Raw genomic sequence first — 26,784 nt, 5'->3', positions numbered from 1 at the left:
AGGTGTATTTACCCCCAAGGCCTAGACTCCGAGGAATCCGTCAGGGCCTCTCCCTCCTGATTCAGGTCCAACCCATAAAATATTTTAACACACAAACTCTACTTATGAATTATGCAATGCACACAACTACTCAATTGTTTTCAAAATCTCAATTATTTTCCAAAATTATTTTAACTCCTCGTGCCTCAAGTGATTAAACTCGTCGGGTTCCCACCATGGAACACATTACAACTCATCGCGCATTAACTCGTCGCCCTTAAAGGGTCTTACAGTTGTATGATTACATAATTCATAGCTCACAACTCAATACATATAACATCTCAACACCCATGTAATTCACAATTCATTACATACCAAATGATTATCACTTACACATAATTTCATAATGGCAATAAAATAATTTATCACATCTCATGCATCATACACATATCATTCAGTAGTAATATTTACATGACACAAAACACGTACAAATTAAATTGAAATATATTAATTTCAATTAAAAAAAACCTTATTTTATAACCTTATTTTATTTATTATTATTATTATTATGTGTTCTTAGAATATATATATATATATATATATATATATATATATATATATGCAAAACAAACGTGGTCAGCTTCATAAGTGTTGCAGTACGTGTGGTTCATACATTCTGATTGCAAGCAAAAGGGAATACAATTATTTGGGTCAAACCTTTAATTCGAATGATAGCAATTCATTGACAAATTTGAAAGCAGTGGTAAATCACAAGCGTAAAACAAAGAAAATCGTACGCGTTAATATACACAAAATAAAAAATCAAGTGATAACAATTTGACAATTTAAAATCTAACCCCCTTCAATAGAAAAAATATTATGTCAATATACACTAAACAGAATCATAGAAGTTCATGATAATGCATATTACACTCAATTTAGCATATGAAATATTCAATTGGAAAGGGTTCATGAATTAAAAATTTATAAAAACAACCCAAAATTGATCCTCTAGAGATCCCTATACATGTTCATTTTAATCCCCAAGCGTGAATAACTCATCCCTTACCTCGATGTAGTCGCTCAAGTGTTCTCTGTTAGCAATCGTTGCGTTTCTGGTGCTCTCTAGAGCTCCTTCTCCGGCTGCTCTGTTAGGGTTATTGTGCGCCAGAAGAAGAAAAAAGGAACATAAGGTGTTTTTGTAAAAGCTGCTATGGGTTAAAATTTAATTTATATAGTGAGGGAACTTATGACCTAATTAATTTTATTTATTTATTTATTAAAATGGAAAACCCAAAAGGAACGGCTGTTACAACATCCTTCAGTCCATCGATGGTACATCCCAAAGGAATGTCAAATCTTTTTGGATTTTTTCCTGTGAACGAGTAACCCACAAAGTTGTGTTGGCGTGGCATGTTCTACCTCTCGTTGTAATATAGCAGGGCATCATGAGTAGGGGTCATAGTGGCTTGAAGTAAGTTTAATATACCATTCGGTGTTCTACCAATGGTACATAATAACTCAATCAGGCCAACACACGAGTATTGATCATTACACATTAACATTGTCTTAACATCATCATCATTTTTCAATTGCATAGTTTGAAAGCCAAATTGGCTACTTGCATTTGCGAATGGTTGTCGGTAGTAAATTTCATCCAAATATTGATCTTCTGTTAGTTCAAGGGTATTGTGCATTCTGGTTTTGAGGGTTTGAAAACCATTATCGTTTAGTACTCGAATGGGTATCGGAGTGGAACTTTGGAAATAAACACCAGATTCATTGTGAATCATTTATCCATTGGGAAAAATAAAAGCTAATTTGGAGTTGACAATGGTCTAACTACTTATTTCTCCCAAAAATGTCATAGTTTCCTGTAAAATTTGGTTTCTAAAGTTGGATTGGGCGAGAATGTGTGATTTTTGAGAGTGTTGGTGTGGTATATATAGATGTTGTTCACTGAGACTACTTGTATTAATTTTTTTAAAAATAGATGCGTGCCACTTTCTATGTGTTGTCAAGTGCAACAATGTTGTGTCATGCTTTAATTTTGCTTCAAACATGCATTGTTATTATCAGAACTAAAACAACTAAGTAGTCATTTTATGTTCGTATGTATGTGTATTATTCATTTTTTTAAAAACATAAGCATTCAATTCACAGTGTGTTGTCAACTTTGAGAATGATTTATGATGCTTCAATGTAAAAAAAAAAAACATACATTCATAATTGGTTATGGATGAATTAATTTAATCCTCAAATCAACATTAATGACTAATTAACGATAAACGGATGACAAAATTTGTATTGCATAATAAAAAACATGTTCGTAAGTAAGGCACCAAAATTATAAACCTATCAAATGTTACTGTCCATACATAAATGTATGAAATAAATAAATTATCAAAAAATAACAAATGACATGTATAAGACAAATAAAATAACAACTTCAATGACCGTCCGTACGCCTCCTATGCCTCGATCTGTGACCTACAGCTAGTTGGCGAATGAATCTTCTTGCGATGCCTACACATTCTTCAGCAACAATATAGGCTTGCCAGAGGTCCATCGGCATGCACGCGGTCTCCTCTCATCATAATCCTCGGTAGCTAGGGTGGAACCAACGGACAGAAAATGCTCGTAGATCCAATACTAAATATATTTTGCAAACAGATTCATTAAATTACGCGACAACATATAATAATCAATGCCAATAAAAAAATGTTCTAGAAACATTTGAACTAACTTGTAATAGAGTGATATATCCTACAAGTTGCCTCGTCGTGCTCTTTGACGTCTCATTTAAATTATCATACATGTACACAGCAGCGCCCCAAGCGTAAGTCCCACTATGCGCCAAGTCACGTAGTGCATCCAAGGATACCATGTGCACGTGTGTGGCACTCTGGTTAGCAAAGAGTGTGCATCCAAGCAGATGCAAAAAATACACTCACCCTGCTACAATCCAGTGACATGCGTCGATTTTCATCTGATACATGTCTCACAACCACGATAATCGAACATACGAGCCATGGCATTGAATCATCTCCGCTCTTGCCTCTACAGCGTTGACCTCAAGTAATTCGGCCAACATCTCGATAACATCATCGACATAAAGTTGCTCAAAGTTGTGGAACACTCATACGATAGGCAAATATAGCAATGATGCCACATCATCCAAGGTGATAGTCACCTCTCTGACGGGCAGATGGAAACTACTAGTTTCCTTATGCCAGCATTCCACAAAAGCAGACATTAGTCCTTGATCAAAGGACTTAGTCTACTAGTACCCACAAGGCCTTCAATCTCTGGAGCCAGCCTCCTGAACTTAGCCATCTTCCTTCCATGGGAAGATACCTTCAACTCAGGACGTTCCTGCAAATAATAATATTGACCATGTAAAAAAATATTAAGTTGTAAATTACATGCTTTTTGTTTTTTAAAAAATGCATACCTCTCCATTCCAGGTTCTCAGAGTAATGTGATTTTCATAATATCTCAGAATTGATGTGTCATGGGGTCTGCCTGAAAAACCCTCAACATCAGTAAAAGGATCCTCAATAGGTGCTTCATGCTGCTCTTCGTTCAATTCCTCCGCGATCGTAGGAGGATCCTCAACAACACGCTCCTATTGTCGCTGTCTGTGGGTAGATGCGGTAGGCCTTCGCCGCTGCGGGCATCATTATCATCATCACTCGCTTGTCTCCTCCCCAGGGCTTTTCCTATTGCTCAGCCTAAAGCACGACCAAGACCTCTATTTTTAACCATTATCTGCACAATATGATTAAAATTATTGTGTATTTTTGTTTCAATCATTTTTTAAAATGTTTAAATATTTTGAATTTTTGCTTCAATCATTTTTAAATAACTAACAATGTTAAAATATTTTGAATTTTTTATTCAATCATTTTTAAATAACTAACAATGTTAAAATATTATGAATTTTTGATTCAATCATTTTTAAATAACTAACAATGTTAAACTATTTTTAATTTTTCTTTAAATCATTTTTTAAAACTAACAATGTTAAAATATTTTTTTAACTAACTAAGAATTTTAAAATCTTTTACATTTTCATTTAAATCATTTTTTAAAACAAACAATTTTAATATATTTTAAATTTTGGTTTCAACAATTGTTTTAAACTAACAATTTTAAATGATTTTAAATGGTTGTTTCAAATTTTTTTAAAACTAATAAATTAAATTATTTTCAATGTTTGTTTCAATATTTTATAAAACTAACAAAATTAAATTATTTTAAATGGTTGTTTCAAAAAAGTTTAATAAAATTAAATTATTTTCAATGTTTGTTTTAATATTTTATAAAACTAACAAAATTAAATTATTTTATTAATTTTTGTAAATATTATTTCAATCATATTTTGAAATTTAAATTTTGAATTCATCAAATTTTTAAATTTAAAATCAATAGTAGTTTAAAATTTCGTTTCAATCAATTTTAAATAACTAACTAAAAATGTTAAAATCTTTTAAATTTTCAGGTCAATATTTTTTATAACTACCAAATTTAATATATTTTAAAATTTTATTTCAATCATTTTTTATAACTTACAAATTTGTTATACAATTATAATATTTGTTTCATTATTTTGTATAATAAATTTAAATAATTTAAAATTTTCGATTGAATTATTTTTATAACTAATAAATCTTAATTATTTTAAATATTTTTAATGATTTCAATATTATTCATCACTAGCAAAGTTAAATATTTGTTTCAATTTTTTTATAACTTACACTAATATAATATTACAATATTTTAATTTAATATTTTGGCCTAAATAATCTAGTCTTAGTTTTAGAAATCTACTCTAATCTTAGTCTTAATTAGGGAAATTTAATCTAATCTAATCTAGTCTAATCTTATATTAATATATTTAACATGTAAATCAGAAAAGTTATCCCTACACAACATAATATAAAAAGGAAGACTAACCAAATAAGCCCATACATAATAAAATATCAATACATTATCAAATTTCACAAATTATTACGAAACAACTACACTAAAAAAATTTTAAAAATAATTTCTAGTTTATTATTTTCAATTAAAAAAATAAAAAAAAAACATATGGATTACAGATCCGTATGATTTATATAGATTGTTGATCCGCATGGGTTTTTTTTTTAAAAAATAAACCACCTTCTGCCATTCCGCCATTGATTCAAATCAAACCAACATTCATTCAGTTCAAACAAACACATTCATTCAATACAACAGCAAACCAACAACAATGAACCAAGCAAGCAACAGTAGTGGGAGAAGCGGCATGGGAGGGAGAGCAGAGAACTTACTTGGAAGAAGATGAACCCAACAAGAAGAAGCTGCAGCGGGAGAGGAAGCAGCCACCAACATGAAGTAGAAGAGGCACACGAGAGAAGAAGACGAAGTCATTGTTGTTGTGCGTGTGCGTGGGGGAGAAGAGGAAACAGAAGCAGAAGGAGAAGACGAAGGTCACGAAGAAGACGGAGAAGGAGAAGACGAAGCAGTGACCAGGAGGGAGAGAACAAGTGACTCATACGGACAAGTCACTGTTCTTTTATATATTAAATGGGTGAAGGACATTTTAGCCCTTTCACCTCGGGTGCTAGGTGTTCCAGCAAAAATGCTGGGTGTCCAAAGTAACACCCAAATATCTTTGACCATGTACTTTTAATCAAGGCTAGAACCAGGCCTAGAAAAGCCCAGCTCAACTTGGTCTATTTTTACTCCTAATTGTTGTTCTAGAAAGTAGTTTTCCAAAATTATGTATTTTGTTAAAACATAGTTATAGAAATTACTGTCCGTAATTGATATATGTTGTTTTGCAAAGTATTTTTTGAAACTATGTTTTAACAATTAAAAGGTGTGGGCAATAAAAAAATATATAATAAGAAGGTAGGGATGTACTGAGCAAATATAGGAGTCTATATAGAAACTGCCATTTATTTTAAGCTTAGGACTTTGCCGGCCAAACAATGGGTCAAAACTCAACACCCGAGTGAGTTATTTTAGGATTTATTTGGGTTTTATAACATGGTTAGCTTATTTATTCGTGTAATGCATAGGTTAAGTACATAGTGATATTCTCTAAAAAAAAGTACATAATGAAAATTTTTTTATTTAAAAATTATATACAACATAAATAAATTATATGGTAGCGAACAGATAATAATATAAACAAATAAATGAATTGATATTTTTCCTTCATTAAATGTAAATTAGTTAAGTAAAAAATATATAATTTCTTGAAACCAAAAATTGCTAAATAATGAGTTTAAAAATTGATTCCATAAAATAATGTTCAAAATATTTTCAAAAAACATCAAAGTGAATGAAAGAATAGTAACAAAAGATATTGAAAATAATCTTAAAGTATAACTGTTTAACATGCTAATTTCCACCGGATAATTTATAGTGTATTATCTGTTATAAGATATTAAATTTATTTTTATTAAAAAAATCCAATACAATATATATATATATATATATATATATATATATATATATATATAAGTTGAAAATATAAGTGTAAAAAGTCCTGAATGTATCAAAATAAACCATTAGATATAATACAAAATTAGAGGTTTAAAAATAATCAATTTTTCTCTCTATTGCGCGTATTTTGTATTTAAAAATAGTAAATTATTACTTGACTTTACGTAATTCGGACTTATTATGTTTTGATATTTTATTTACAGTATATACCAATTTAGTACTTTTTAAATAAAAGGCAAATGCTAATTAAGGGGTTTCTACTGATAAAAAAAATAAATTTAAAGGGTTTCTACATTAACAAGGAAACCCAAACTCCCCAGGCATTGGTATCAAGCCTACGACAAACTTCAATGTCTTGTTACCATTGCAGGCCCTATGCCCCTATCTGCAGTCTTACAAAAAATCTCATACCAAATAAATAATTTGAGACATGGAGATATACATCGAACGTTGTTTTTGCTGACAAAAAAATAAAATAAAATCAAACGTTGTTGTTCTAGGTCATTACATTTACATTCCACTTAACCTCGGGGTCAGAACAATGTTGGGCTCACTATTTCTCAGTATCACTCCTGACTGATCACTTCCAGTGATAAAATTTTGCGAAGTGCTGTTGTCCTTAACCGCAGATGGTTGCATATCAAAGGAAAGTGATGCTGTAGCCAATGTGCCTGATTTATTTGACAATTAAGTGGAAAAAAGTTAATTTAGTAAGAGATTGCTATATATCGCAAAGGAAGAACTACATTTTTTTATGAGTAAGATGTCACTTTGTTAGTTTAATTTTGTTAGAAATGTCAGTGACCCTTAACCCAAAACTACATTGAATTTCTATAGGAAGAATAAAGATCACCTTGAGAACGACCCTTAAGCTAAAACTACATTGAATTTCTATAGGAAGAATAAAGATCACCTTGAGAACGACCCTTAAGCCAAAACTACATTGAATTTCTATAGGAAGAATAAAAATCACCTTGAGAACAACCTAATGGATTGGTATCTGAATGGTTTGCATTTAGATGCTGGTGCAGAAATGAGTCTTGCCTGCACATCTGCTTTATAATTTAAAGGAAAAAATAATGTAAAAAATGAATATTGTTATACATTAAACTAGGTATATGTAACCAAAACATGAGTGAGCTAACCTCAGGAAACCTTCTGAGTTAAAATGATCTTATATTTTCTGGAACAGGAGATTCCATCCTGAAAGAATATGACAGAGTGGGCACGGATGGCTGATCTGCCATGGCATGTTTGTTAGGTAGATTGGACGAATAGTGCATGGGGTTTTCTTGGTAAGAAAATAGGATGCAAATTCTACCCATTCTCTGTTGTGTTTGAAGGGATAGATCTGTTTACTTCACCTGAATCCATTCTCAACTGAGACAATTGAAGAGGTTGCAAACCTTCTTGAAAGAAAATAGGATTAAAATTCAACCCATTTCTCATTGACAGCATTTTATATATTAGCATAAGACAATATTAGAAACAAGCTTAACTGAATTTGTTCTTCCCATTTCCCCTTTCACTATGCTCAAAATTAAAGAGTCAGCAAAGTGGGTTTGGTAAAAGTAGATTCATATCAAGAATTTAGTTAAGGTATCTTCAAATTACATAATGTATATAACATTACATAGTTTATTTACCTGTTTATGTTTCAATAGTCCTGTAAACAAAAATATCAGCATATAGGAAGTAAATTATATTTTTTGATTGTTCAATACTCTAAATGCTCTAAAGAGCATATAGGAAGTAAATTATATTTTTTGATTGTTCAATACTCTAAATGCTCTAAAGAGCATATATTGCAATGCTACAGAACAAAGAACATAACAAGCAAAACTTTGATCATTCTGGATAATAATTTATGATGGAAGCCAATGAGTACTTCAATGACTGAAATTCAAGTGTAGGTGAAGAATGTCACACATTGGAAAAGAATGTGCATGTGCCACAAGTACAGTTTGTTGAACCTAACTTCTATAGGTTATTTAGCCAAGATTGGGTATCAAGCCCCACATGTACAGTTCATTACTAAGCCCATGGAATGGAATATTGCCCCTCACAAAGCAGAAACCACATCAAAATTGCATACAAAGGTCGGTTCTAAAAGAGCCTCTAATTTATATGTGAGTACTGAGTAGCAATGACAGAGAACATACTAGTGCACTAACCACGTTGTCATTGCATAAATACTTCAAAATTCAAATGTCTGAAATAATGTGGAACTAAACCTTGCAATTATAAGCAGTATCAAATATCAATACATAATCACACAAGTACCCAAAATTTCTAATAAAAACAAATAACTAAGACATTTAATTTCACATAAATTCCAATTTAAGTGAGGACTAAGGATGGAGCAATAATTCATGATACAGACCTGTACTTGGAACTGAAGCTGTTTAAGATATTCAATTGCTTCATCAAGCATTGAAGCCTTATCAGTCTGCCACACAACAATCCTCCAAAGTCAAATGAACAATGAATCATGTAGTTCGGTGATAAAACTAAGGTAGAAGAAACCAGAAAGCAGTGTACCTTGTTAGAATTTGGAATTAGATTTTTCAAAGCCTTCAATTTCTCATTGATCCTACTCCTCCTCCGCTGCTCAACAAACCCCACACCAGACGTAAAAAGCAAGAAGCAAAATTACTCAAACCCTAATAAAACCAAACTCAAACACTCAAAAATAGCTTTCATACAGCAGCAGAAGATTTTGGCTGCAGGTCAGAAAAACATTAACTTTTCGAGTAAATATACAATTCTGTCTCTTAAAGAAACAACTTGTATTGATTTGATCAATAAAATTGTGACTACAATTTAATCTCCAAATCTGTCAAATTCATGACAAATTTGCTTTAAAGTTACAGGATAGAAAATTGTTGTGGAGTCTACAGATTTAGACACTAAATTATACACACAAATTCTTAGAGGTCAGATAGGTTCCCATTTTCAGCGACAAAATTATATTCTTTCTCAATATTTTAGTACAATTATTTAACACCAGCTTTTAACCAAATATGTGGAGAGGTTGTTGGGATTCAATTCCAAATATTGGGATTCAATCAATCAACTTAATTTGATTTTAACAGACAGTCATCAATCCTAATCACGTGTTTTCTATTCATGTATAGAGAAATTATTGTACAGTGATGAATAAAACCCCTTGTTATGGTAATTCTAGGATGAGACTCGAAGAATTACAGAGAAGAGTAGGGACGCCAATGAAAGAACGGCCTCCGAATCTTATTAGAAAGGAAATTGAGATACAAGAGTGTTTACAAATTCTGCTCCCCTGAATCAAAGGAATCAATCTCTATTTATGCCTCACCACTCCCCCCTTGGGAAGGTTTGTTATTCTGCTATTCTAACTACCCATCCCTTTCTTGACTTACTTACAAGAATATCCCGTATCAATTTCGCACCCTTAGTTTCAGTCTTGTCCTCAAGGCTGGAAGTGAGGATACATTTGCTTCAAATCAAAGAAAAATTCCCAAGTTGCATCCTCTGGCAAGCTATGCTTCCACTTTACTAGGACCTTAGTAACAGCTCGACCCCTTCTCTTTACTGTCATGCGATCCAAAATAGCTTCAGGTTCTTTGATTAAAGGATCTCCTTCTACTAAACATGGGAGACTCGAAGAAGTTACTGCTTCACCTACATGCTTCTTCAACTGAGAGACATGGAATACATCATGTATGCTTGAACCCGAAGAAAGCTTATCTTGTAGGCCATTTCCCCAATCTGTTCCAATACCTGAAATGGGCCATAAAACTTGGGGGACAACTTCATATTGCTTCTGGCAGCTACGGAAATTTGCCGGTAAGGGTGCAATTTAACATAGACCATATCGCCAATATTGAACTGCCTCTCAGATCTATGTTTATCTGCCAGCTGTTTCATTCTATCCTGGGCCCTCTTCATGTGAAATTTAATGAGTTTCAGCATCTCCTCCCTCTTCAAGAGGCTTCTATCCACCAACTCAATCTTCGAAGCTCCTGCTAAGTAAGGAAGATTCACAGGAGGCGACTGTCTATACACCACTTCATAAGGAGCAGCTCGAATAGAGCTGTGAAAGGTGGTGTTATACCACCATTCAGCCAGGGGTAACCACTTAGACCATTGAGAGGGTGAATCTGCACACATACACCTCAAATATGTTTCCAAACACCTATTAACAATCTCTGTTTGGCCGTCCGTCTGAGGGTGATAAGCTGTGGAGAGTTGGACCTGAACACCTTGAAAAGTCATAAGGTCCTGCCAAAACTGACTGAGAAATATTGAATCTCTGTCACTGGTTATAAAATCTGGAAATCCATGCAACTTGAATACATGATCAAGGAAGGATTGAGCAACATCAGCAGCAGAATAAGGATGAGAAAGAGCCATAAAGTGGGCTGCCTTGCTCAACCTGTCAACTACTACAAAAATCACCTGCTTACCAAAGGAACTAGGCAAGCCTTCTATAAAATCCATGGTAATGTGCTGCCAAATTAGATCCGGAATAGGCAATGGTTGCAGCAATCCAGGAGAAGTCTTGGTCTCATATTTACACTTCTGACATACACTGTATTGCTGAACCAAAGCTCTAACATCTTTACTCATCCCCTTCCAATAGACCACAGATTTGAGCCTTTGTAAAGTTGCATTTCGTCCTGAATGACCGGCAGCAGCAGAAGCATGAAAATGCAGAAGAATATCCTGTCTTAAAGCATCATCTCTACCCACAACTAGTCTTCCTTTCCTCATTAACTCCCCATTCTTCCAAGAATAATGTTTGTGAGAACTAGAGTTTGCTTGTAATTCTGAAATTAACCTCTGAACTGCAGGATCTGAATCCCAAGAAGTTTTAATCTTTATCACCAATTCTGAAACCACCTGATGAACTGCGAGAGCTTGACAAGCAACTGGTTCCACTCGCGACAAGGCATCAACAGCTACATTATCATGTCCCTACTTATACTCAATTGAAAAATCAAACTCCATTAATTTCACCAACCACCTTTGCTGAAATGCCGTAGTCCATTGATCCGAAATGAATTTCAGGCTTCGATGATCAATTCTGATGATAAAATGAGTATTCAGTAAATAATGTCTCCATTTTTGGACAGCCATAACCACAGCCAGTAACTCCTTTTCATAAGTAGAGTAAGACTTTTGTTGATGATTCAAATGTCTACTTATGTAAGCTATAGGGTGGTGATCTTGCATTAAGACTGCTCCAATTCCCAAACTTGAAGCATCCACCTCTACCACAAAGGTTTTTGAACAGTCGGGTAAAGCCAAAACTGGAGTCTCAGTAAGCTTCTTCTTTAATTGCTGAAAAGCCAGTTTTGCTGCATCGGACCAGATAAAGTTATCTTTTTTAAGCATGTTAGTTAAGCACCATATCCCTTGACAAACCTTCTGTAATAACCAGCTAATCCTATGAAGCTTCTAAGTTGTTTCAAGGTTTGAAGTAGTGGCCACTATTCTACTGCAAGCACTTTAGCTGGATCAGTTGATACCCCCTCCTTAGAAATGAAGTGGCCAAGGTACTCTACTTTAGAAACCCCAAAATAACACTTACTCCTCTTAGCAAACAAGGAATTCGCCCTCATAGTTTCCAAAACTTTGTGTAAATGCAGCAAATTGTCTTCCAATGAACAACTATAAACCAAAATGTCATCAAAGAACACCAGTAGAAACTTCCTCAAAGACTCCTTAAAAACTGAGTTCATAAGCCCTTGAAATGTTGCAGGTGCATTAGTGAGACCAAAGGGCATCACTAAGTATTCAAAATGCCCAGCATGAGTCTTAAAAGCAGTCTTATACACATCAGCAGGATCCATTCTCTCTTGATTATATCCTGACCTCAAATCGATTTTGGAGAAAATGCTAGAACCTGCCAATTCATCCAATAGATCATCTACTAAAGGAATTGGAAACTTGTTCTTAACTGTATGCTTGTTAAGATGCCTATAATCCACACACAACCTCCATGATCCGTCTTTTTTACCCACCAAGACTACTGGGCTTGCAAAAGGACTACTGTTGTTTTGAATTATACCAGTCGACAAAGATTCCTACACCAGCTTATCAATCACATCTTTATGCTGTTTAGCATACCTGTATGGTCTCTTACTGATAGGACCAACACCTTGAACTAGTGGAATTCGATGGTCATGACCAGGTCTGTGAGGAGGTAACCCACTAGGTTCTTGAAATAAATCAGAGAACTCATCCAATAACTTGGCAAGAGTAGGAGGGACTTCTTTATCAACAACTTGAGTTGTAAGTGAGTTCAAAAGACCCATTTGTCCATCACATACTTGCAAAATTGACAAATGAACACCAGTAGACATAGCCTTCCCCAATTGTTGCTTCTTAACTGTTTTTAATCCAGTAGAGGCCCCTCTTAACACATGTCTCCTTCCCTTAACATAGAACTCCATCTGCAACTTATTAAAATTCCATACAATATCACCCAAGGAAACCAACCACTCCACTCCCAAGGCCAAATCACAGCATCCCAATGGAATGAGTAACATATCAGAAGTGAATTTGGTTTGCTGAATTATCCACTGGAATCCTCTAACAACAGCAGACACGTTTAACTGTGTACCATCAGCAACAACCATACTCAAGGAATCAAAAGCATTAATTTTGCAACCCAATTTTTTGGCCACCTCAATGTCCAGAAAATTGTGGGTACTCCCTGATCGAGGCCGTACCCGAATCAAATAAACATGAAAATGCAGTAACTAGGAAGTGATCCTAGGTCGTTTCCCAACGAGCAGTGACAAACCAAATGTTCATAATATACTTGCAGTAGCAGTAACGATTGGGCGCGGGTTTGGTTGTTTGGTAATTAAAGAGCAGAACAAGTAAACTGGAATACGAAATTACTAATATTAAAAACGGGTTGTTTCCTCTGATTCAGAAGTCATTCTCTTATCCTGGGTTATGGAGAATTCGTCCCTAACAGTCAACCACTTAATCCAACCCTATTTCAATTTACTAAGCGAAAATCAACTTAGGGTTTTCAATACGTGATTAGGCACCACATACACCAGTTAGCCCTTCGTCCATTAAGCATGAACGCAAGTTAGGCTCAGAGGCAATTAATCGAACACGAAGCGTGCACTGACTAATATTCACGAAATTGGGATAACTGGTGAAGGGAAAACTGCCAGGAAACCACATTACAAGCGAAACCTCAAAGAGAGTTGGGCTTCGTCCTCAAAAAGAAACAACACCAGAAAATCTAGCCTTCCATGGATTCAAACAGAAAACGCAAATGAAACATGAACAGAAACGTAAATGAACAGAAACGTAAATGAAAGTAGAAGAAGAAGCACGAATGAACTCGTAATTAGAAGCAGAAAACGGAAATTTGCATTAAGAACGAAAATTGTAACAAGGGAACAGAAAAACGTGAAAACCTAAAACCAAAGCTCTGAATAATGAAAATAGCATAACAGAATGCCTTGCACAAATCCCAAGGCAGCTATTTAAAAAGAGTCACTCAAAGTCACTGGGCCCTATTACAATACTCTGGCCCAAAACGAAATAAACACTGAACAATATAAAATAAAATTGTGAAATTTCCTAATTAGAAATTAACTAAGGTAAGCGCTGCTTTATTTGCCCTCTTCAAGTCCACAACTAAAATCCAGATTAAGCCCAATGTTTCATTAATTCCTGAAATTAGATTAAAAACATCAAATTAGCTAAATGAGCCTAAATAATAAAACTGCCTAATTAATTGACAATTAAGACCAATCAATAATTAAAATGGTGCAAAAAGGTTTTAGAAAATAGAAGAAAATGATGGCACATCAAAACCCCCCATACTTAGCCTTTTGCACTCCTGGGCAAAATGAAACAAAGAACAAAATCCAAGGATATCAAAGAGAGACAAACAAACACATTCATATATTTCTCAATGAACATCAAGGAATGAAAGGAATGGGTAACATCTAACATAAGGAGATCCAAAAAGTCAAGACATTCATGAAAATCATCCAAGCAACCCAATCATGGCAAAATAGTTAATCAGCTCAAGAATGAAAAGTGATAAAGCCTCACAAGATATACACTTTATCTCTCAAGTGTCTAGGCTACTATTTACCCTCAAAGCACCCATGAAAGCAAACACCGCATAGACTTGGCAAGATTCTAAAATTGACAATCAACCCACAAACACAAGCACATGAGGATCAAAAGGTCTTTTAAGGTTGTAATGGGGCCAAGGACAAGGTATGGAGAAATATGGAATAAGTGGCTAAATCCCAAAGGAATAGAGGAGCAAAGGGGAATAAGTGCATATTAAGAAAAAAAATAAGAAAATAAAAAGAAGTAAAGATAAAATTTAAACATGAAGAGTAGAACCAAGAGTTTCATCATTCTTGTGCCATTTAAGATCTTATTCACTCAACTTTATTGCTTTTCTTTTTCTTTTTTCGAATTTTTTTTTTTTACTCTATAGCCTTTGAGAAACAACATTTCATTCAGCATGTCCAACATTTAACCAATATACAATGTACATCAAGTGTGGCCCAAAATACATCATGAAGCATAGCCAACAAAACAAGTTGTCCAATGAAACAAAAACCCCCCACACTTATTCCCAAAACAATTCCAAAGCTCCAAAATTCCTTAAGGATATGGTGATATCATGGTTTTTCACTTAAGGCTTGTAGTGAGCTTCAAAACAAGGAAAGGGAAACAAGGCTCAAAAGGGCTATCAAAGGAATTAATTCAAGGTAAGTCCATTTGGCTAGAAGCTTATAAGAACAAAATTGCCTCAATCATTTCCAAATATGCATGTGAATTAGGATGCATCAACAAGAATCAAGCCAAGGCTATTGTGCAAGCAATCAATGGGGAAAAACACACCAAATGATTATGATGATGGATGGCTCAAATTCTCACAAAGGTAAAATCATCACTTTCAAATTGAGCTTTCAAAACTATCATGACAAGTAGAGAAAAATCAAGGATTTCAAGTCACAAAATGTCAAGAACTTTTATTTTCAAAACAATTACCCATTTCTTGAACATATCCTATAATTCAAAGAAAAACATGCAAAGTCGTACGTGCACACAAAATTGACCCAAAATATTAAACTAAAAATCTGACGAAACTAACAACATTAACAAATTAACACAACTAACAAATTAACAAAACCAACAAAACTAGCAAAACCAAAGAACACTCCCCCCCCCCCATACTTAAACAACACATTGTCCTCAATGTAGCACAATTAAAAGATTAAAAACAATTAAATCATCAAAGAGAATCGGACAAGTGTAATAAAAGCAAAGAAGGAGATAGGAAAAGAAAAACTCCCTAAGTCATGGTGGAGGAAGAGTAGGGTGGAGTAAGGAAGTCTCTTCCACCACTACGTCCACTAAAGAAGGGTTCGTGAGGAATGACTTAAGTCGATGTTCGTTGACCTTGAAGCTCTTGTTTGTGGAGTCGCTTTTGATCTCAACTATACCATAAGGAAAAACATTAGTAACAACAAAAGGACCAATCCACTTAGACCTCAACTTACCACTCATGAGTCCAAGCCTAGAATTATACAATAACACTTTTTGCCCAACCACGAAGTCTTTTTTAACTATCATGCTATCATGGAACTTCTTGGTCTTTTCTTTGTAGAACTTGGCATTCTCGTAGGCTTCTAGGCGGATTTCATCTAACTCACTCAGTTGCAACTTTCTTTCCTCACCAGCTTGATCCATAGAGAAGTTGCAAGTCTTCACTGCCCAGTAAGCTTTGTGCTCAATTTCCACTGGAAGATGACATGCCTTTCCAAAGACAACCCGATAAGGAGACATTCCGATGGGTGCTTTGTAGGCAGTTCGATGTGCCCAGAGAGCATCATCAAGCCTGGTACTCCAATCTTTCCTGCTTGGCTGCACAATCTTCTCTAAAATTCGCTTGATTTCTCGGTTAGAAATTTCTGCCTGTCCATTGGTCTGGGGGTGGTATGGTGTGGATACCCTGTGTACCACCCCGTACTTTTTAAGCAGGGCATGCATTGTCCTGTTGCAAAAATGGGTTCCTTGATCACTAACAATTGCTTTAGGTACTCCAAACCTGCAAAACAGATTAGACCTGACAAAGTCTGCGACAACTTTAGCATCATTAGTTCTAGTGGGCTTGGCTTCCACCCATTTTGAAACATAGTCAACTGCAAGGAGAATGTAAACATAACCAAAAGAGACAGGAAAAGGACCCATGAAATCTATACCCCAGACATCAAACACCTCACAAAATAGCATAGGTTGTTGAGGCATTTGTTGTCGCCATGTAAGTGTATTTCCTGCTCTCTGACACTGCTCACAAGTGCTGCAGATCTTCCACGCATCTTTAAAGATGGTGGGCCAATAAAAACCACAATCAAGCACTTTGCGAGCTGTCCTTTGAACACCCAGATGACCTCCCGGTGCGGAAGAATGACAGGACTGCAGGACTGAGTCAGTCTCATGATCTGGAATGCACCGTCTAATGACCTGATCACTGCACAATTTCCACTAGTAGGGGTCATCCCAAATAAAATGCTTAGCATCACTTTTAATTTTATCTTTTTGGGCCTTAGATGCTAAGGGAGGAAAAATAGAGGCAACTAAATAATTGACAATGTTAGCAAACCAGGGAGTAGAAAGAGAGTCAGAAATACTACACAATATATACAAATGATCATCCGGGAAATCATCCCGAATAGGTGAATCTGCATCAGAGACACGTTCGATCCGACTCAAATGATCAGCAACTAGATTTTGTGCTCCGCTCCTATCACGGATCTCCAAGTCAAACTCTTGGAGCCAGAGCATCCATCGGATCAACCTAGGCTTAAAATCAGCCTTCTTCAACAAGTACTTTAGAGCTGCATGGTCAGTATAAACAATAATGCGAGTACCAAGCAAATAAGATCGAAATTTTTCAAGAGCAAAAATTATGGCTAGAAGCTCTTTCTCAGTAGTAGTATAATTTGCTTAGGCAGCATCTAAAGTCCTAGAAGCATAATATATCACCCTGGGCAATTTATCAATTTTCTGAGCAAGGACAGCCCCCAATGCATAATTTGATGCATCACACATAAGCTCAAAAGGGGCTGTCCAATCGGGTGCCTGGATGATGGGGGTGGTAGTCAACGCTCTTTTGAGGCAATCAAAAGCCTCTTTGCATCTGTCAGTAAAGTCAAACTCCACCTCCTTTTGCAACAAGTTGGACAGTGGAAGGGCTACTTTGCTAAAATCCCTTATAAAGCGCCTGTAGAATCCTGCATGACCAAGAAAAGATCGCACCTCTCGCACACAAGAGGGGTAAGGCAATTGTGAAATAACAGAAATTTTTGCAGGATCTACTTCAATACCCTTATTGGAAATAATGTGGCCTAAAACTATACCTTGCTCAACCATAAAATGACATTTTTCAAAATTTAGAACAAGGTTAGTTTCAATGCATCTATTCAAAACTTTTTCCAAACTATTCAAACAACCATCAAAAGAGGATCCATATACAATGAAATCATCCATAAACACCTCTATGCAATTTTCTAAAAAATCACTGAAAATACTAATCATGCACCGCTGGAAGGTACCAGGGGCATTGCACAGGCCGAAAGGCATCCTCCTATAAGCAAAAGTGCCGAAGGGGCAGGTGAATGTGGTCTTTTCCTGATCCTCAGGAGCAATAGTAATTTGCATATAACCAGAAAAACCATCAAGGAAACAATAGTGGGATTTACCTGCTAGGCGTTCAAGCATCTGGTCAATGAATGGCAGGGGAAAATGGTCCTTTTTGGTAACCTGGTTCAGCCTCCTATAGTCAATGCAGACTCTCCAACTGTTCTGCACCCGAGTAGGAATCAGCTCCTCCTTCTCATTTCTGATCACTGTGAGGCCAGTCTTCTTCGGGATTACCTGGACGGGACTCACCCATTGGCTATCGGAGATAGGATAAATGATTCCAGCTTGCAAAAGCTTGGTTATCTCCTTCTTCACTACATCAAGAATCACCGGGTTGAGTCTTCTCTGTGGTTGTCTTACTGGTTTAGCTCCATCCTCTAAATTTATTCGATGCATACATGTGGATGGGCTAATACCAGGAATGTCCGCCAGGGTCCAGCCTATAGCCTTCTTATGCTTCTTGAGAACTGACAACAACTTCTCCTCTTGCTCATCAACAAGGGAGGCAGATATAATCACTGGAAAACTCTTGCTATCATCCAAGTAAGCGTATTTTAAATTTGATGGCAGAGGCTTCAATTCTGGTGTGGTCGGCTGGACAGTGGTAGAAGGAGATGGTTTCTCAGCCTTTACCTCATAAAGAAAGTCAGAGGTATGTGTACTTCCTGAAACATGGTTAGTCCTATCTGACTCTATAAAATCAATCTCGAGAGGTAAAACACCACCACCAGACATGCAATCAATATCACTCTCAGATTCACTCTCAGCATCAAATTCAGACATATGATCAAGTACAATTTCAGACTCAATGCATGAAGAGTGAGAGGCATGCAGATTAGAATAAAGATCAGTCATGTATTCATCAACAACATGGTTAATTATTTCAGCACGAAATACAAAAAGATCTTCAGATGGGTATTTCATAGCATCCAGAATATTAAAATGAACAGTTATGTCACCAAATTCCATAGACAGTGTGCCTGCATAAACATTTATCTTAGTTCTAGCAGTTTTCATAAAGGGTATGCCTAGAATGATGGGAACTGATCCTTGAGAAAATCCATCTTCCATATTCAAGATATAAAAATCAACAGGGAAAATCAGTTCACCAACTCTAACTAAGACATCTTCTATGAAACCAACATGATAGGCAACACTTCTATTAGCTAAATGAATTACCACATCAGTTGACTGCAAGGGACCTAGAGATAGAGAATTAAAAATCGACAGAGGCATAACACTAACAGAGGCTCCTAAATCTAGCATGGCATTGTCAAACTTACTATTCCCTATAATACAAGGTATGTTGAATGTACCTGGATCTTTGCATTTTTTAGGAATTTGAGGAACAGATTTACCAATCAATGCGGAGACATTTCTGCCCATGCTAATTCGTTCACTTCCTTTAAGCTTCCGCTTATTAGTGCACAGCTCCTTCAAGAATTTGGCATATCTTGGAATTTGCTTTATTGCATCCAACAGAGGTATGTTTACCTCTACCTTTCTAAACGTTTCCAAGATCTCTTTCTCTGCCTCTTCCATTTTTTTGTTGGAAACTGCTCTTGGAGGGAATGGAAGAGGGGGAATGTGCTGCTTCTGCAAATCAGAATTACCTGTGGAAGAAGATTCACCTACACAAAAATTGTTAGGTAAATTTTTGTCATCACCTTTTTCTGGAATAGAGTGAAGTTTGGCAGGTTCATTTGTAGATGAGGAAGGTGCTACGGGTTGAGGTCCTTAACATTGCTTTCCCGACCTCAATGAAATGGCACTGGCATTTTTGGGATTTTGGACAGCTTGAGAAGGCAGCTTGTCAGAATTCTGGGACTGTTGTTGATTCAATTGGGTAGCCAATTGTCCCATCTGATTGGTTAAGCTCTGAATGGAGGCTCTGGTTTCTTGTTGAAACTGCATGTTCTGCATAGTCATTTGCCTCACAAGTTCTTCGAGGGAAGGTTGTGGAGGGGCCTCAACTGTTGGCTGTTTCTGGGGTTGTTGCTGTTGTTGGATTGGTGGAGGAATGTATGGTCTGCTTGGGCCAGCAGCATTTTGGAAGGAAGGAGCAGGTTGTTGTTGTTGTTGCTGAGGGCTGGACCATCTGAGGTTAGGGTGATTCCTCCATCCAGGGTTGTATCTGTTGCTGGAGAGGTCATAATTGCTCTACTGTGGAGGTTGAGGAGGTCTATTGTAAATATTTGCAACATAAGCTTCAAGCTGCTCAATTGCTCCAGGTTGCTGCATGGAAGGGCAAAGGTCTGTATGGTAGTCAGCAGAGGAGCACAAACCACAAACCCTTGCGACAGGTACAGATTTCTGATTCAAGGCCAGCTGGGTTACCAAGTTAACCAATGCATCCAGTTTGCCTTCAAGCTTCTTAGTTTCAGATGATGCAGATGGGTTTGTAGCTACCTCATGCACTCCTCTAATGACTATGGCATCATTTCTGGCGCTAAACTGCTGGGAGTTGGAGGCCATCTTCTCAATTAAATTTCTGGCTTCAGCAGGAGTCATGTCTCCAAGGGCTCCACCACTGGCAGCATCTATCATACTTCTCTCCATATTACTGAGTCCTTCATAAAAATATTGGAGAAGAAGTTGTTCTGAAATCTGATGGTGGGGGCAACTGGCACATAGTTTCTTAAATCTCTCCCAGTACTCATACAGGCTCTCTCCACTGAGTTGTCTAATACCTGAGATATCCTTCCTGATGGCTGTGGTCCTGGAAGCAGGGAAAAATTTTTCTAAGAATACTCTCTTAAGGTCATCCCAGCTCGTGATGGACCTTGGAGCAAGGTAATACAGCAGTCCTTTGCCACTCCCTCTAATGAATGAGGAAAAGCCTTCAGAAATATGTGATCCTCTTGAACATCTAGGGGTTTCATGGTGGAGCAGACAATGTGAAATTCTTTCAAATGTTTGTGCGGGTCTTCACCTGCAAGGCCATGAAACTTTGGAAGCAAATGAATCAGTCCAGTTTTAAGAACATATGGGACATCCTCATCAGGGTATTGGATGCACAAGCTTTCGTAGGTGAAATTAGGTGCAGCCATTTCCCTTAGAGTCCTCTCACGAGGTGGAGGTTGTGCCATGTTCTCAGAATGTGCAAAATCAGAATGCTCAGAATCAGAATGCTCAAAATTATAATGCTCAAGATCAGGATGTTCAAAATCACCAATAATAGAATGCACAGATTCACCAGTTATGGAATGCTCAGAATGATCAAAAGGTATAAAATGATGCCTAACTAATCTATGAAATGTCCTATCTATCTCAGGATCAAAGGGTTGTAAGTCAGATGGATTGCCTCTAGTCATACACTACATTCAGCATGCACACAACTAGTTGCCTTGTCATGTAAATAAAGGTGTAGGTTTGAACTACAGCTACCCTCAAATGATATCCAAATGACTTGAAATTTTGTGAGCAACCCTATAAAATGATGAGAAGATAGCACAAAAAATTTCAGACAAAAATTCAAAGTCTAACTATGAAAGCTAAAAATGGTAGGTTAAGAAAAATAAGTGAATAAAACTTGAAAAATAAAAAAATTTTGACAGAATCGCTTTTTTTGGACGATGGAGACCTCAGCCGGCCATAGGCCGGCTGCCATGGCGTAGGAAATATTTTTCTACCCCAAATGCATATATAATAATTGCGATTCTGATAACCGGAGCAAAAGTTATGGCCGTTTGAAGTTTTGACAAACACAAAATTTGCTAGTTTTTTGGAACTTTCAAATCTGACCAAACTAAAGGCTCTAGCTATTTTTCCCACAAAATATGGATTAAAAGAAGTTATCACAAAAAAATTCAGCCAAAAATAACAACCCTAGCTACTAAAACAAAAAATCTCAAATAATTCAGCATGGGTGGTCGCTAAAATCCGTCTCTAATTGATTTCTACTACTACTCTGTTTTTGCCGCAAGCACAATCTTCACAGCAAAACACCCAAGACTGAAACAGGGGAAACGCTTAATGGGAAAACTGAAACAGAACACACATTAAACAAAATACCAGGACACTAAACAACACGAACACACATACTAACACAATACTAACAATTTAAACATAAAACACGAAAGGATTAAACACACAACACTAGCTAGCTATTATGAACCTTTGGACACTGCTCCCCGGCAATGGCGCCAAATTTGATCGAGGTCGTACCCGAATCAAATAAACATGAAAATGCAGTAACTAGGAAGTGATCCTAGGTCGTTTCCCAACGAGCAGTGACAAACCAAATGTTCATAATATACTTGCAGTAGCAGTAACGATTGGGGGGGTTTGGTTGTTTGGTAATTAAAGAGCAGAACAAGTAAACTGGAATACGAAACTACTAATATTAAAAACGGGTTGTTTCCTCTGATTCAGAAGCCATTCTCTTATCCTGGGTTATGGAGAATTCGTCCCTAACAGTCAACCACTTAATCCAACCCTATTTCAATTTACTAAGCGAAAATCAACTTAGGATTTTCAATACGTGATTAGGCACCACATACACCAGTTAGACCTTCGTCCATTAAGCATGAATGCAAGTTAGGCTCAGAGGCAATTAATTGAACACGAAGCGTGCACTGATTAATATTCACGAAATTGGGATAACTGGTGAAGGGAAAACTGCCAGGAAACCACATTACAAGCGAAACCTCAAAGAGAGTTGGGCTTCGTCCTCAAAAGGAAACAACACCAGAAAATCTAGCCTTCCATGGATTCAAACAGAAAACGCAAATGAAACATGAACAGAAACGTAAATGAAAGTAGAAAAGAAGCACGAATGAACTCGTAATTAGAAGCAGAAAACGGAAATTTGCATTAAGAACGAAAATTGTAACAAGGGAACAGAAAAACGTGAAAACCTAAAACCAAAGCTCTGAATAATGAAAATAGCATAACAGAATGCCTTGCACGAATCCCAAGGTAGCAATTTAAAAAGAGTCACTCAAAGTCACTGGGCCCTATTACAATACTCTGGCCCAAAACGAAATAAACACTGAACAACATAAAATAAAATTGCGAAATTTCCTAATTAGAAATTAACTAAGGTAAGCGCTGCTTTATTTGCCCTCTTCAAGTCCACAACTAAAATCCGGATTAAGCCCAATGTTTCATTAATTCCTGAAATTAGATTAAAAACATCAAATTAGCTAAATGAGCCCAAATAATAAAACTGCCTAATTAATTGACAATTAAGACCAATCAATAATTAAAATGGTGCAAAAAGGTTTTAGAAAATAGAAGAAAATGATGGCACATCACTCCCACTGTCAATCAACATATGGAGAGGCTTCTTTTGGTAATAGCCTGTCACACGCATGGTGTGGAAATTGGCAATTCCTGTGAGGGCATGGACAGAAATTTGAGGATCTATAGAGCTGGACCCCGTTGAGTTTTCAAGCAACACTTCTTCCTCTGCACCCTCCTGTAACTCATCCACTTCCATCACATGCAACTGCAGTGTTTTATGACTCAAACCATGCTCAGGCGTAAAGGGTTCATCACAGAAATAACATAACCCTTTTGCTCTTCTATCACTCATATACGCAGGGGTTAAAGTTTTAGAGGCTTGCTGCTTTATTTTGGGTATATCTTGTGTCTTGGAAATAGTTTTAGGAGGTGTAGGTAACAATGGTGGTTTAGAAGAAACCTCAGGTTTAGACTGTTTATTCCAAGATTTTGTAACAGAACCATGCACAGTTGCTGCCTCATGCATTTTTGCTAATGTGAAGGCCCGTCGGACAGAATTTGGTTGAAACATTCGAACTCTGGACTTCTTGTTTAAGCCCCCCCCCGAAAAGCAACTTAGCCTATGCTCCTCACTCAAATCCAAGCGAGCTACAATATCATCAAAAGCTTCATGGTATTCCCCTATCGATCCCTTCTGCCCCAATTGCATCAATTCAGCCATAGGATCATCACATACTTTGCCAAACCTTTCAATTAAAATCCTTGTATATTCTGACCAAGGTGGTAGGTTCTGCAATCCTACAGATTTCACATAAGAGCTATGCCATTGAAGGGCCTTCCCTTCGAAATGTACCACCACCAACCTTACCTTAAACTCCTCAAGTGTATTATCAATAGAGAAAAATGTATCACATTGGATTAACCATTGTTTAACATCACTACCAGAGAAACGCAGAAAATCAATTCTAGCTAGACGTGTTCTGCAAGAATAAGAAGATCTCTCACCTCGAATTGGGCTTCCCCCCGTTGGAGAATGAGTTTTACCCTTACTGTTATTGCGTATAAGGTCATGCATTTGCTGCGATATCGACAAGGCTAATGACAGTGTCAGGGAATCATGAAGAGTTTGCTGCATCGAAGCTGCCATCTCCATGAATCTTTCATCAATCTTGGAACTGAGACGATTCTCCACGCGATCTTCAATTTCATGCTCAAGAACGTGATTATGTGTAGCATCCGCCATGGCTGGTCACGCTAGGAAGGTTACAGGCTGATACCACTTGTTATGGTAATTCTAGGATGAGACTCGAAGAATTACAAAGAAGAGTAGGGACGCCAATGAAAGAACGGCCTTCGAATCTTATTAGAAAGGAAATTGAGATACAAGAGTGTTTACAAATTCTGCTCCCCTGAATCAGAGGAATCAATCTCTATTTATGCCTCACCACTCCCCCCTTGGGAAGGTTTGTTATTCTGTTATTCTAACTACCCATCCCTTTCTTGACTTACTTACAAGAATATCCCGTATCACCCCTTTATGTTCCCATACTCAAGATCATAATAAAAACTAGATGCAGAAGCATATCTGGGTTAGCCATAATGAAAATGATGATAAACATTGGTGTTTTATGATCTTCCAACTGTAGAGAGTCCTTTTTTTTTCTTTCTCTCAATTTTTTTGTCCTGACGAGGAGGATTGTACGCGTTGCTCTGGGACCATAAGCCCTTATATTGGTAACTTCAGTTATCCCAAATTTGACAATTATAATTTGGTCCCTCATCAAATTATAATATCACTTATGGTATCTACACAATTAGCCTTTTATACTTTTATATTGATTAGACTACTTTAATATTTTGGTTAATTATATAATGGTTCTAACTCATTCAATTATGTGATATATATATGTATGACCCAAAATTGCTATCAATCTCCCATTTGTTATTACATGCCTTGAGCATATTCTAAAAATCTTGTTCATTGATTGCATCCGCATGTAGAACCAAAGCAGTTTTCACTGTATCAATCAAAACTAAACCCATGAATGATCATTAATGCTGACAAAATCAAATGACATAGACTCATCATGAAATGTGTAGCATGAAAATTACGTGAAGGTGGTCCGTACACGTCTATTTTCAATTGGTCCTACTTTACCTCAATTAGATCATTTAATAACCTTAATACACAAAGTGTAACAGCTGAATAATAAACCATATATATATAACCAAATATATCCAAAAGTCAATGTATGCATACATAAAATCTAACATAGAACATAAAATACATAAAAGTGACTAACTCCCACTAAACCAAAGATTCCTCGAACTATAAAACACACATGTGAGCAACATGCTCATGAAAGACCTTGGGTGGAAGTCCCTTAGTAAGAGAATCTGCTATCATGGAGTTTGTCCCTAAGTGTTCTATGAAAATCTGTCCACTATGTACCCTTTCCTTAACAACTAGGAACTTGATGTCAATATGCTTCGACTTGGTCAAGCTCCTATTGTTGTTAGAATACAATACAATTGATTTGTTGTCACAATATAATTTAAGTGGTCTTTCAATTCCTTCCACAATTTGCAGCCCCGTGACAAAATTTCTCAGCCATATTCCATGATTTGATGCCTCATAGCATGCCACAAATTTTTCCGCCATAGTGGATGAAGCAGTAAGGGTTTGCTTGGCACTAGGCCAAGAAACCGCACCATTGGCTAACATGAAAATGTAACCTGAAGTGGATCTCAAACTATCTGGGCATCCTGCAAAATCCGAGTCAGAATACCCAGTGATCTCCAATTTTGATCTGACCTCTTGTATGTGAGCATATAATACTTTGTTCTCTTCAAATACCTCATAAATCTTTTAGCTGCTTTCCAATGATCCATTCCATGATTGCTTAAATATCTGCCTAATACCCAACTATGTATGTTATATCCGGATGCGTACATACTTAGGCATACATCAAACTCCCTACAGCTGATGCATAGAGAATCTTCTACATTTCCTGAATTTCCAAATTTCCTTTTGGGCACTATTTGAGACTAAACTTGTCTCCTTTAGCAACTGGAGTATCCCCGGATTTACATTCCTGCATGCCAAACCTTTTAAGTATCTTTTCAACATAGCTCCTTTGTGATAATCCTAGAATACCCCAAGATCGATCTCGGTGTATCTGAATTCCTAATACAAAGGAGGCGTCACCAAGATCTTTCATTTCGAAGTTTCTTGATAGAAATATCTTGGTTTCGTGCAACATGCCTATATCATTAGTGGCAAGCAGTATGTCATCAACATATAAGACTAGGATAATGTACTTGCTCCCACTGAATTTGTGATACACACAATCATCAACAAGATTCATCTCGAAACCAAATGAGAGAATTACTTGATGAAATTTGTGGTACCATTGACGAGATGCCTGT

General features: G+C 36.5%; 1 protein-coding gene and 1 non-coding gene across 2 annotated transcripts; one reads left to right on the top strand and one right to left on the bottom strand.

Annotated features, from left to right (window-relative positions):
* Positions 1–11,951: 11,951 nt before the first annotated feature.
* On the bottom strand, positions 11,952–24,598 carry LOC114411219. Its single transcript, XM_028374969.1, has 3 exons — positions 23,428–24,598; positions 12,592–13,180; positions 11,952–12,441 (listed from the first exon to the last, which is right to left on the bottom strand). Exons 1-3 carry the CDS (start codon positions 24,596–24,598, stop codon positions 11,952–11,954), a joined length of 2,250 nt encoding a protein of 749 aa, XP_028230770.1.
* LOC114413951 lies at positions 20,774–20,880 on the top strand. Its single transcript, XR_003667089.1, has one exon. It is a non-coding gene; the product is annotated as a small nucleolar RNA R71 (small nucleolar RNA).
* Positions 24,599–26,784: the final 2,186 nt, after the last annotated feature.

Source organism: Glycine soja, chromosome 5 (genome assembly GCF_004193775.1).
Source record: "Glycine soja cultivar W05 chromosome 5, ASM419377v2, whole genome shotgun sequence".
Lineage (NCBI taxonomy): Eukaryota > Viridiplantae > Streptophyta > Magnoliopsida > Fabales > Fabaceae > Glycine > Glycine soja.
This window is presented reverse-complemented; position numbering and strand designations above follow the sequence as displayed.

Excerpts from the sequence above, each read along its gene's own strand:
- LOC114411219 (XM_028374969.1), bottom strand. The coding sequence starts at position 24,598 with ATGGCGGATGCTACACATAATCACGTTCTTGAGCATGAAATTGAAGAT. Across the intron at positions 13,181-23,427 it reads TATGTTGATTGACAGTGGGA|GGAGTACCCACAATTTTCTG; the intron begins GTGATGTGCCAT and ends GGCCTCGATCAG. Across the intron at positions 12,442-12,591 it reads ATCAGTAAGAGACCATACAG|GCATCTTAACAAGCATACAG; the intron begins GTATGCTAAACA and ends TGTGGATTATAG.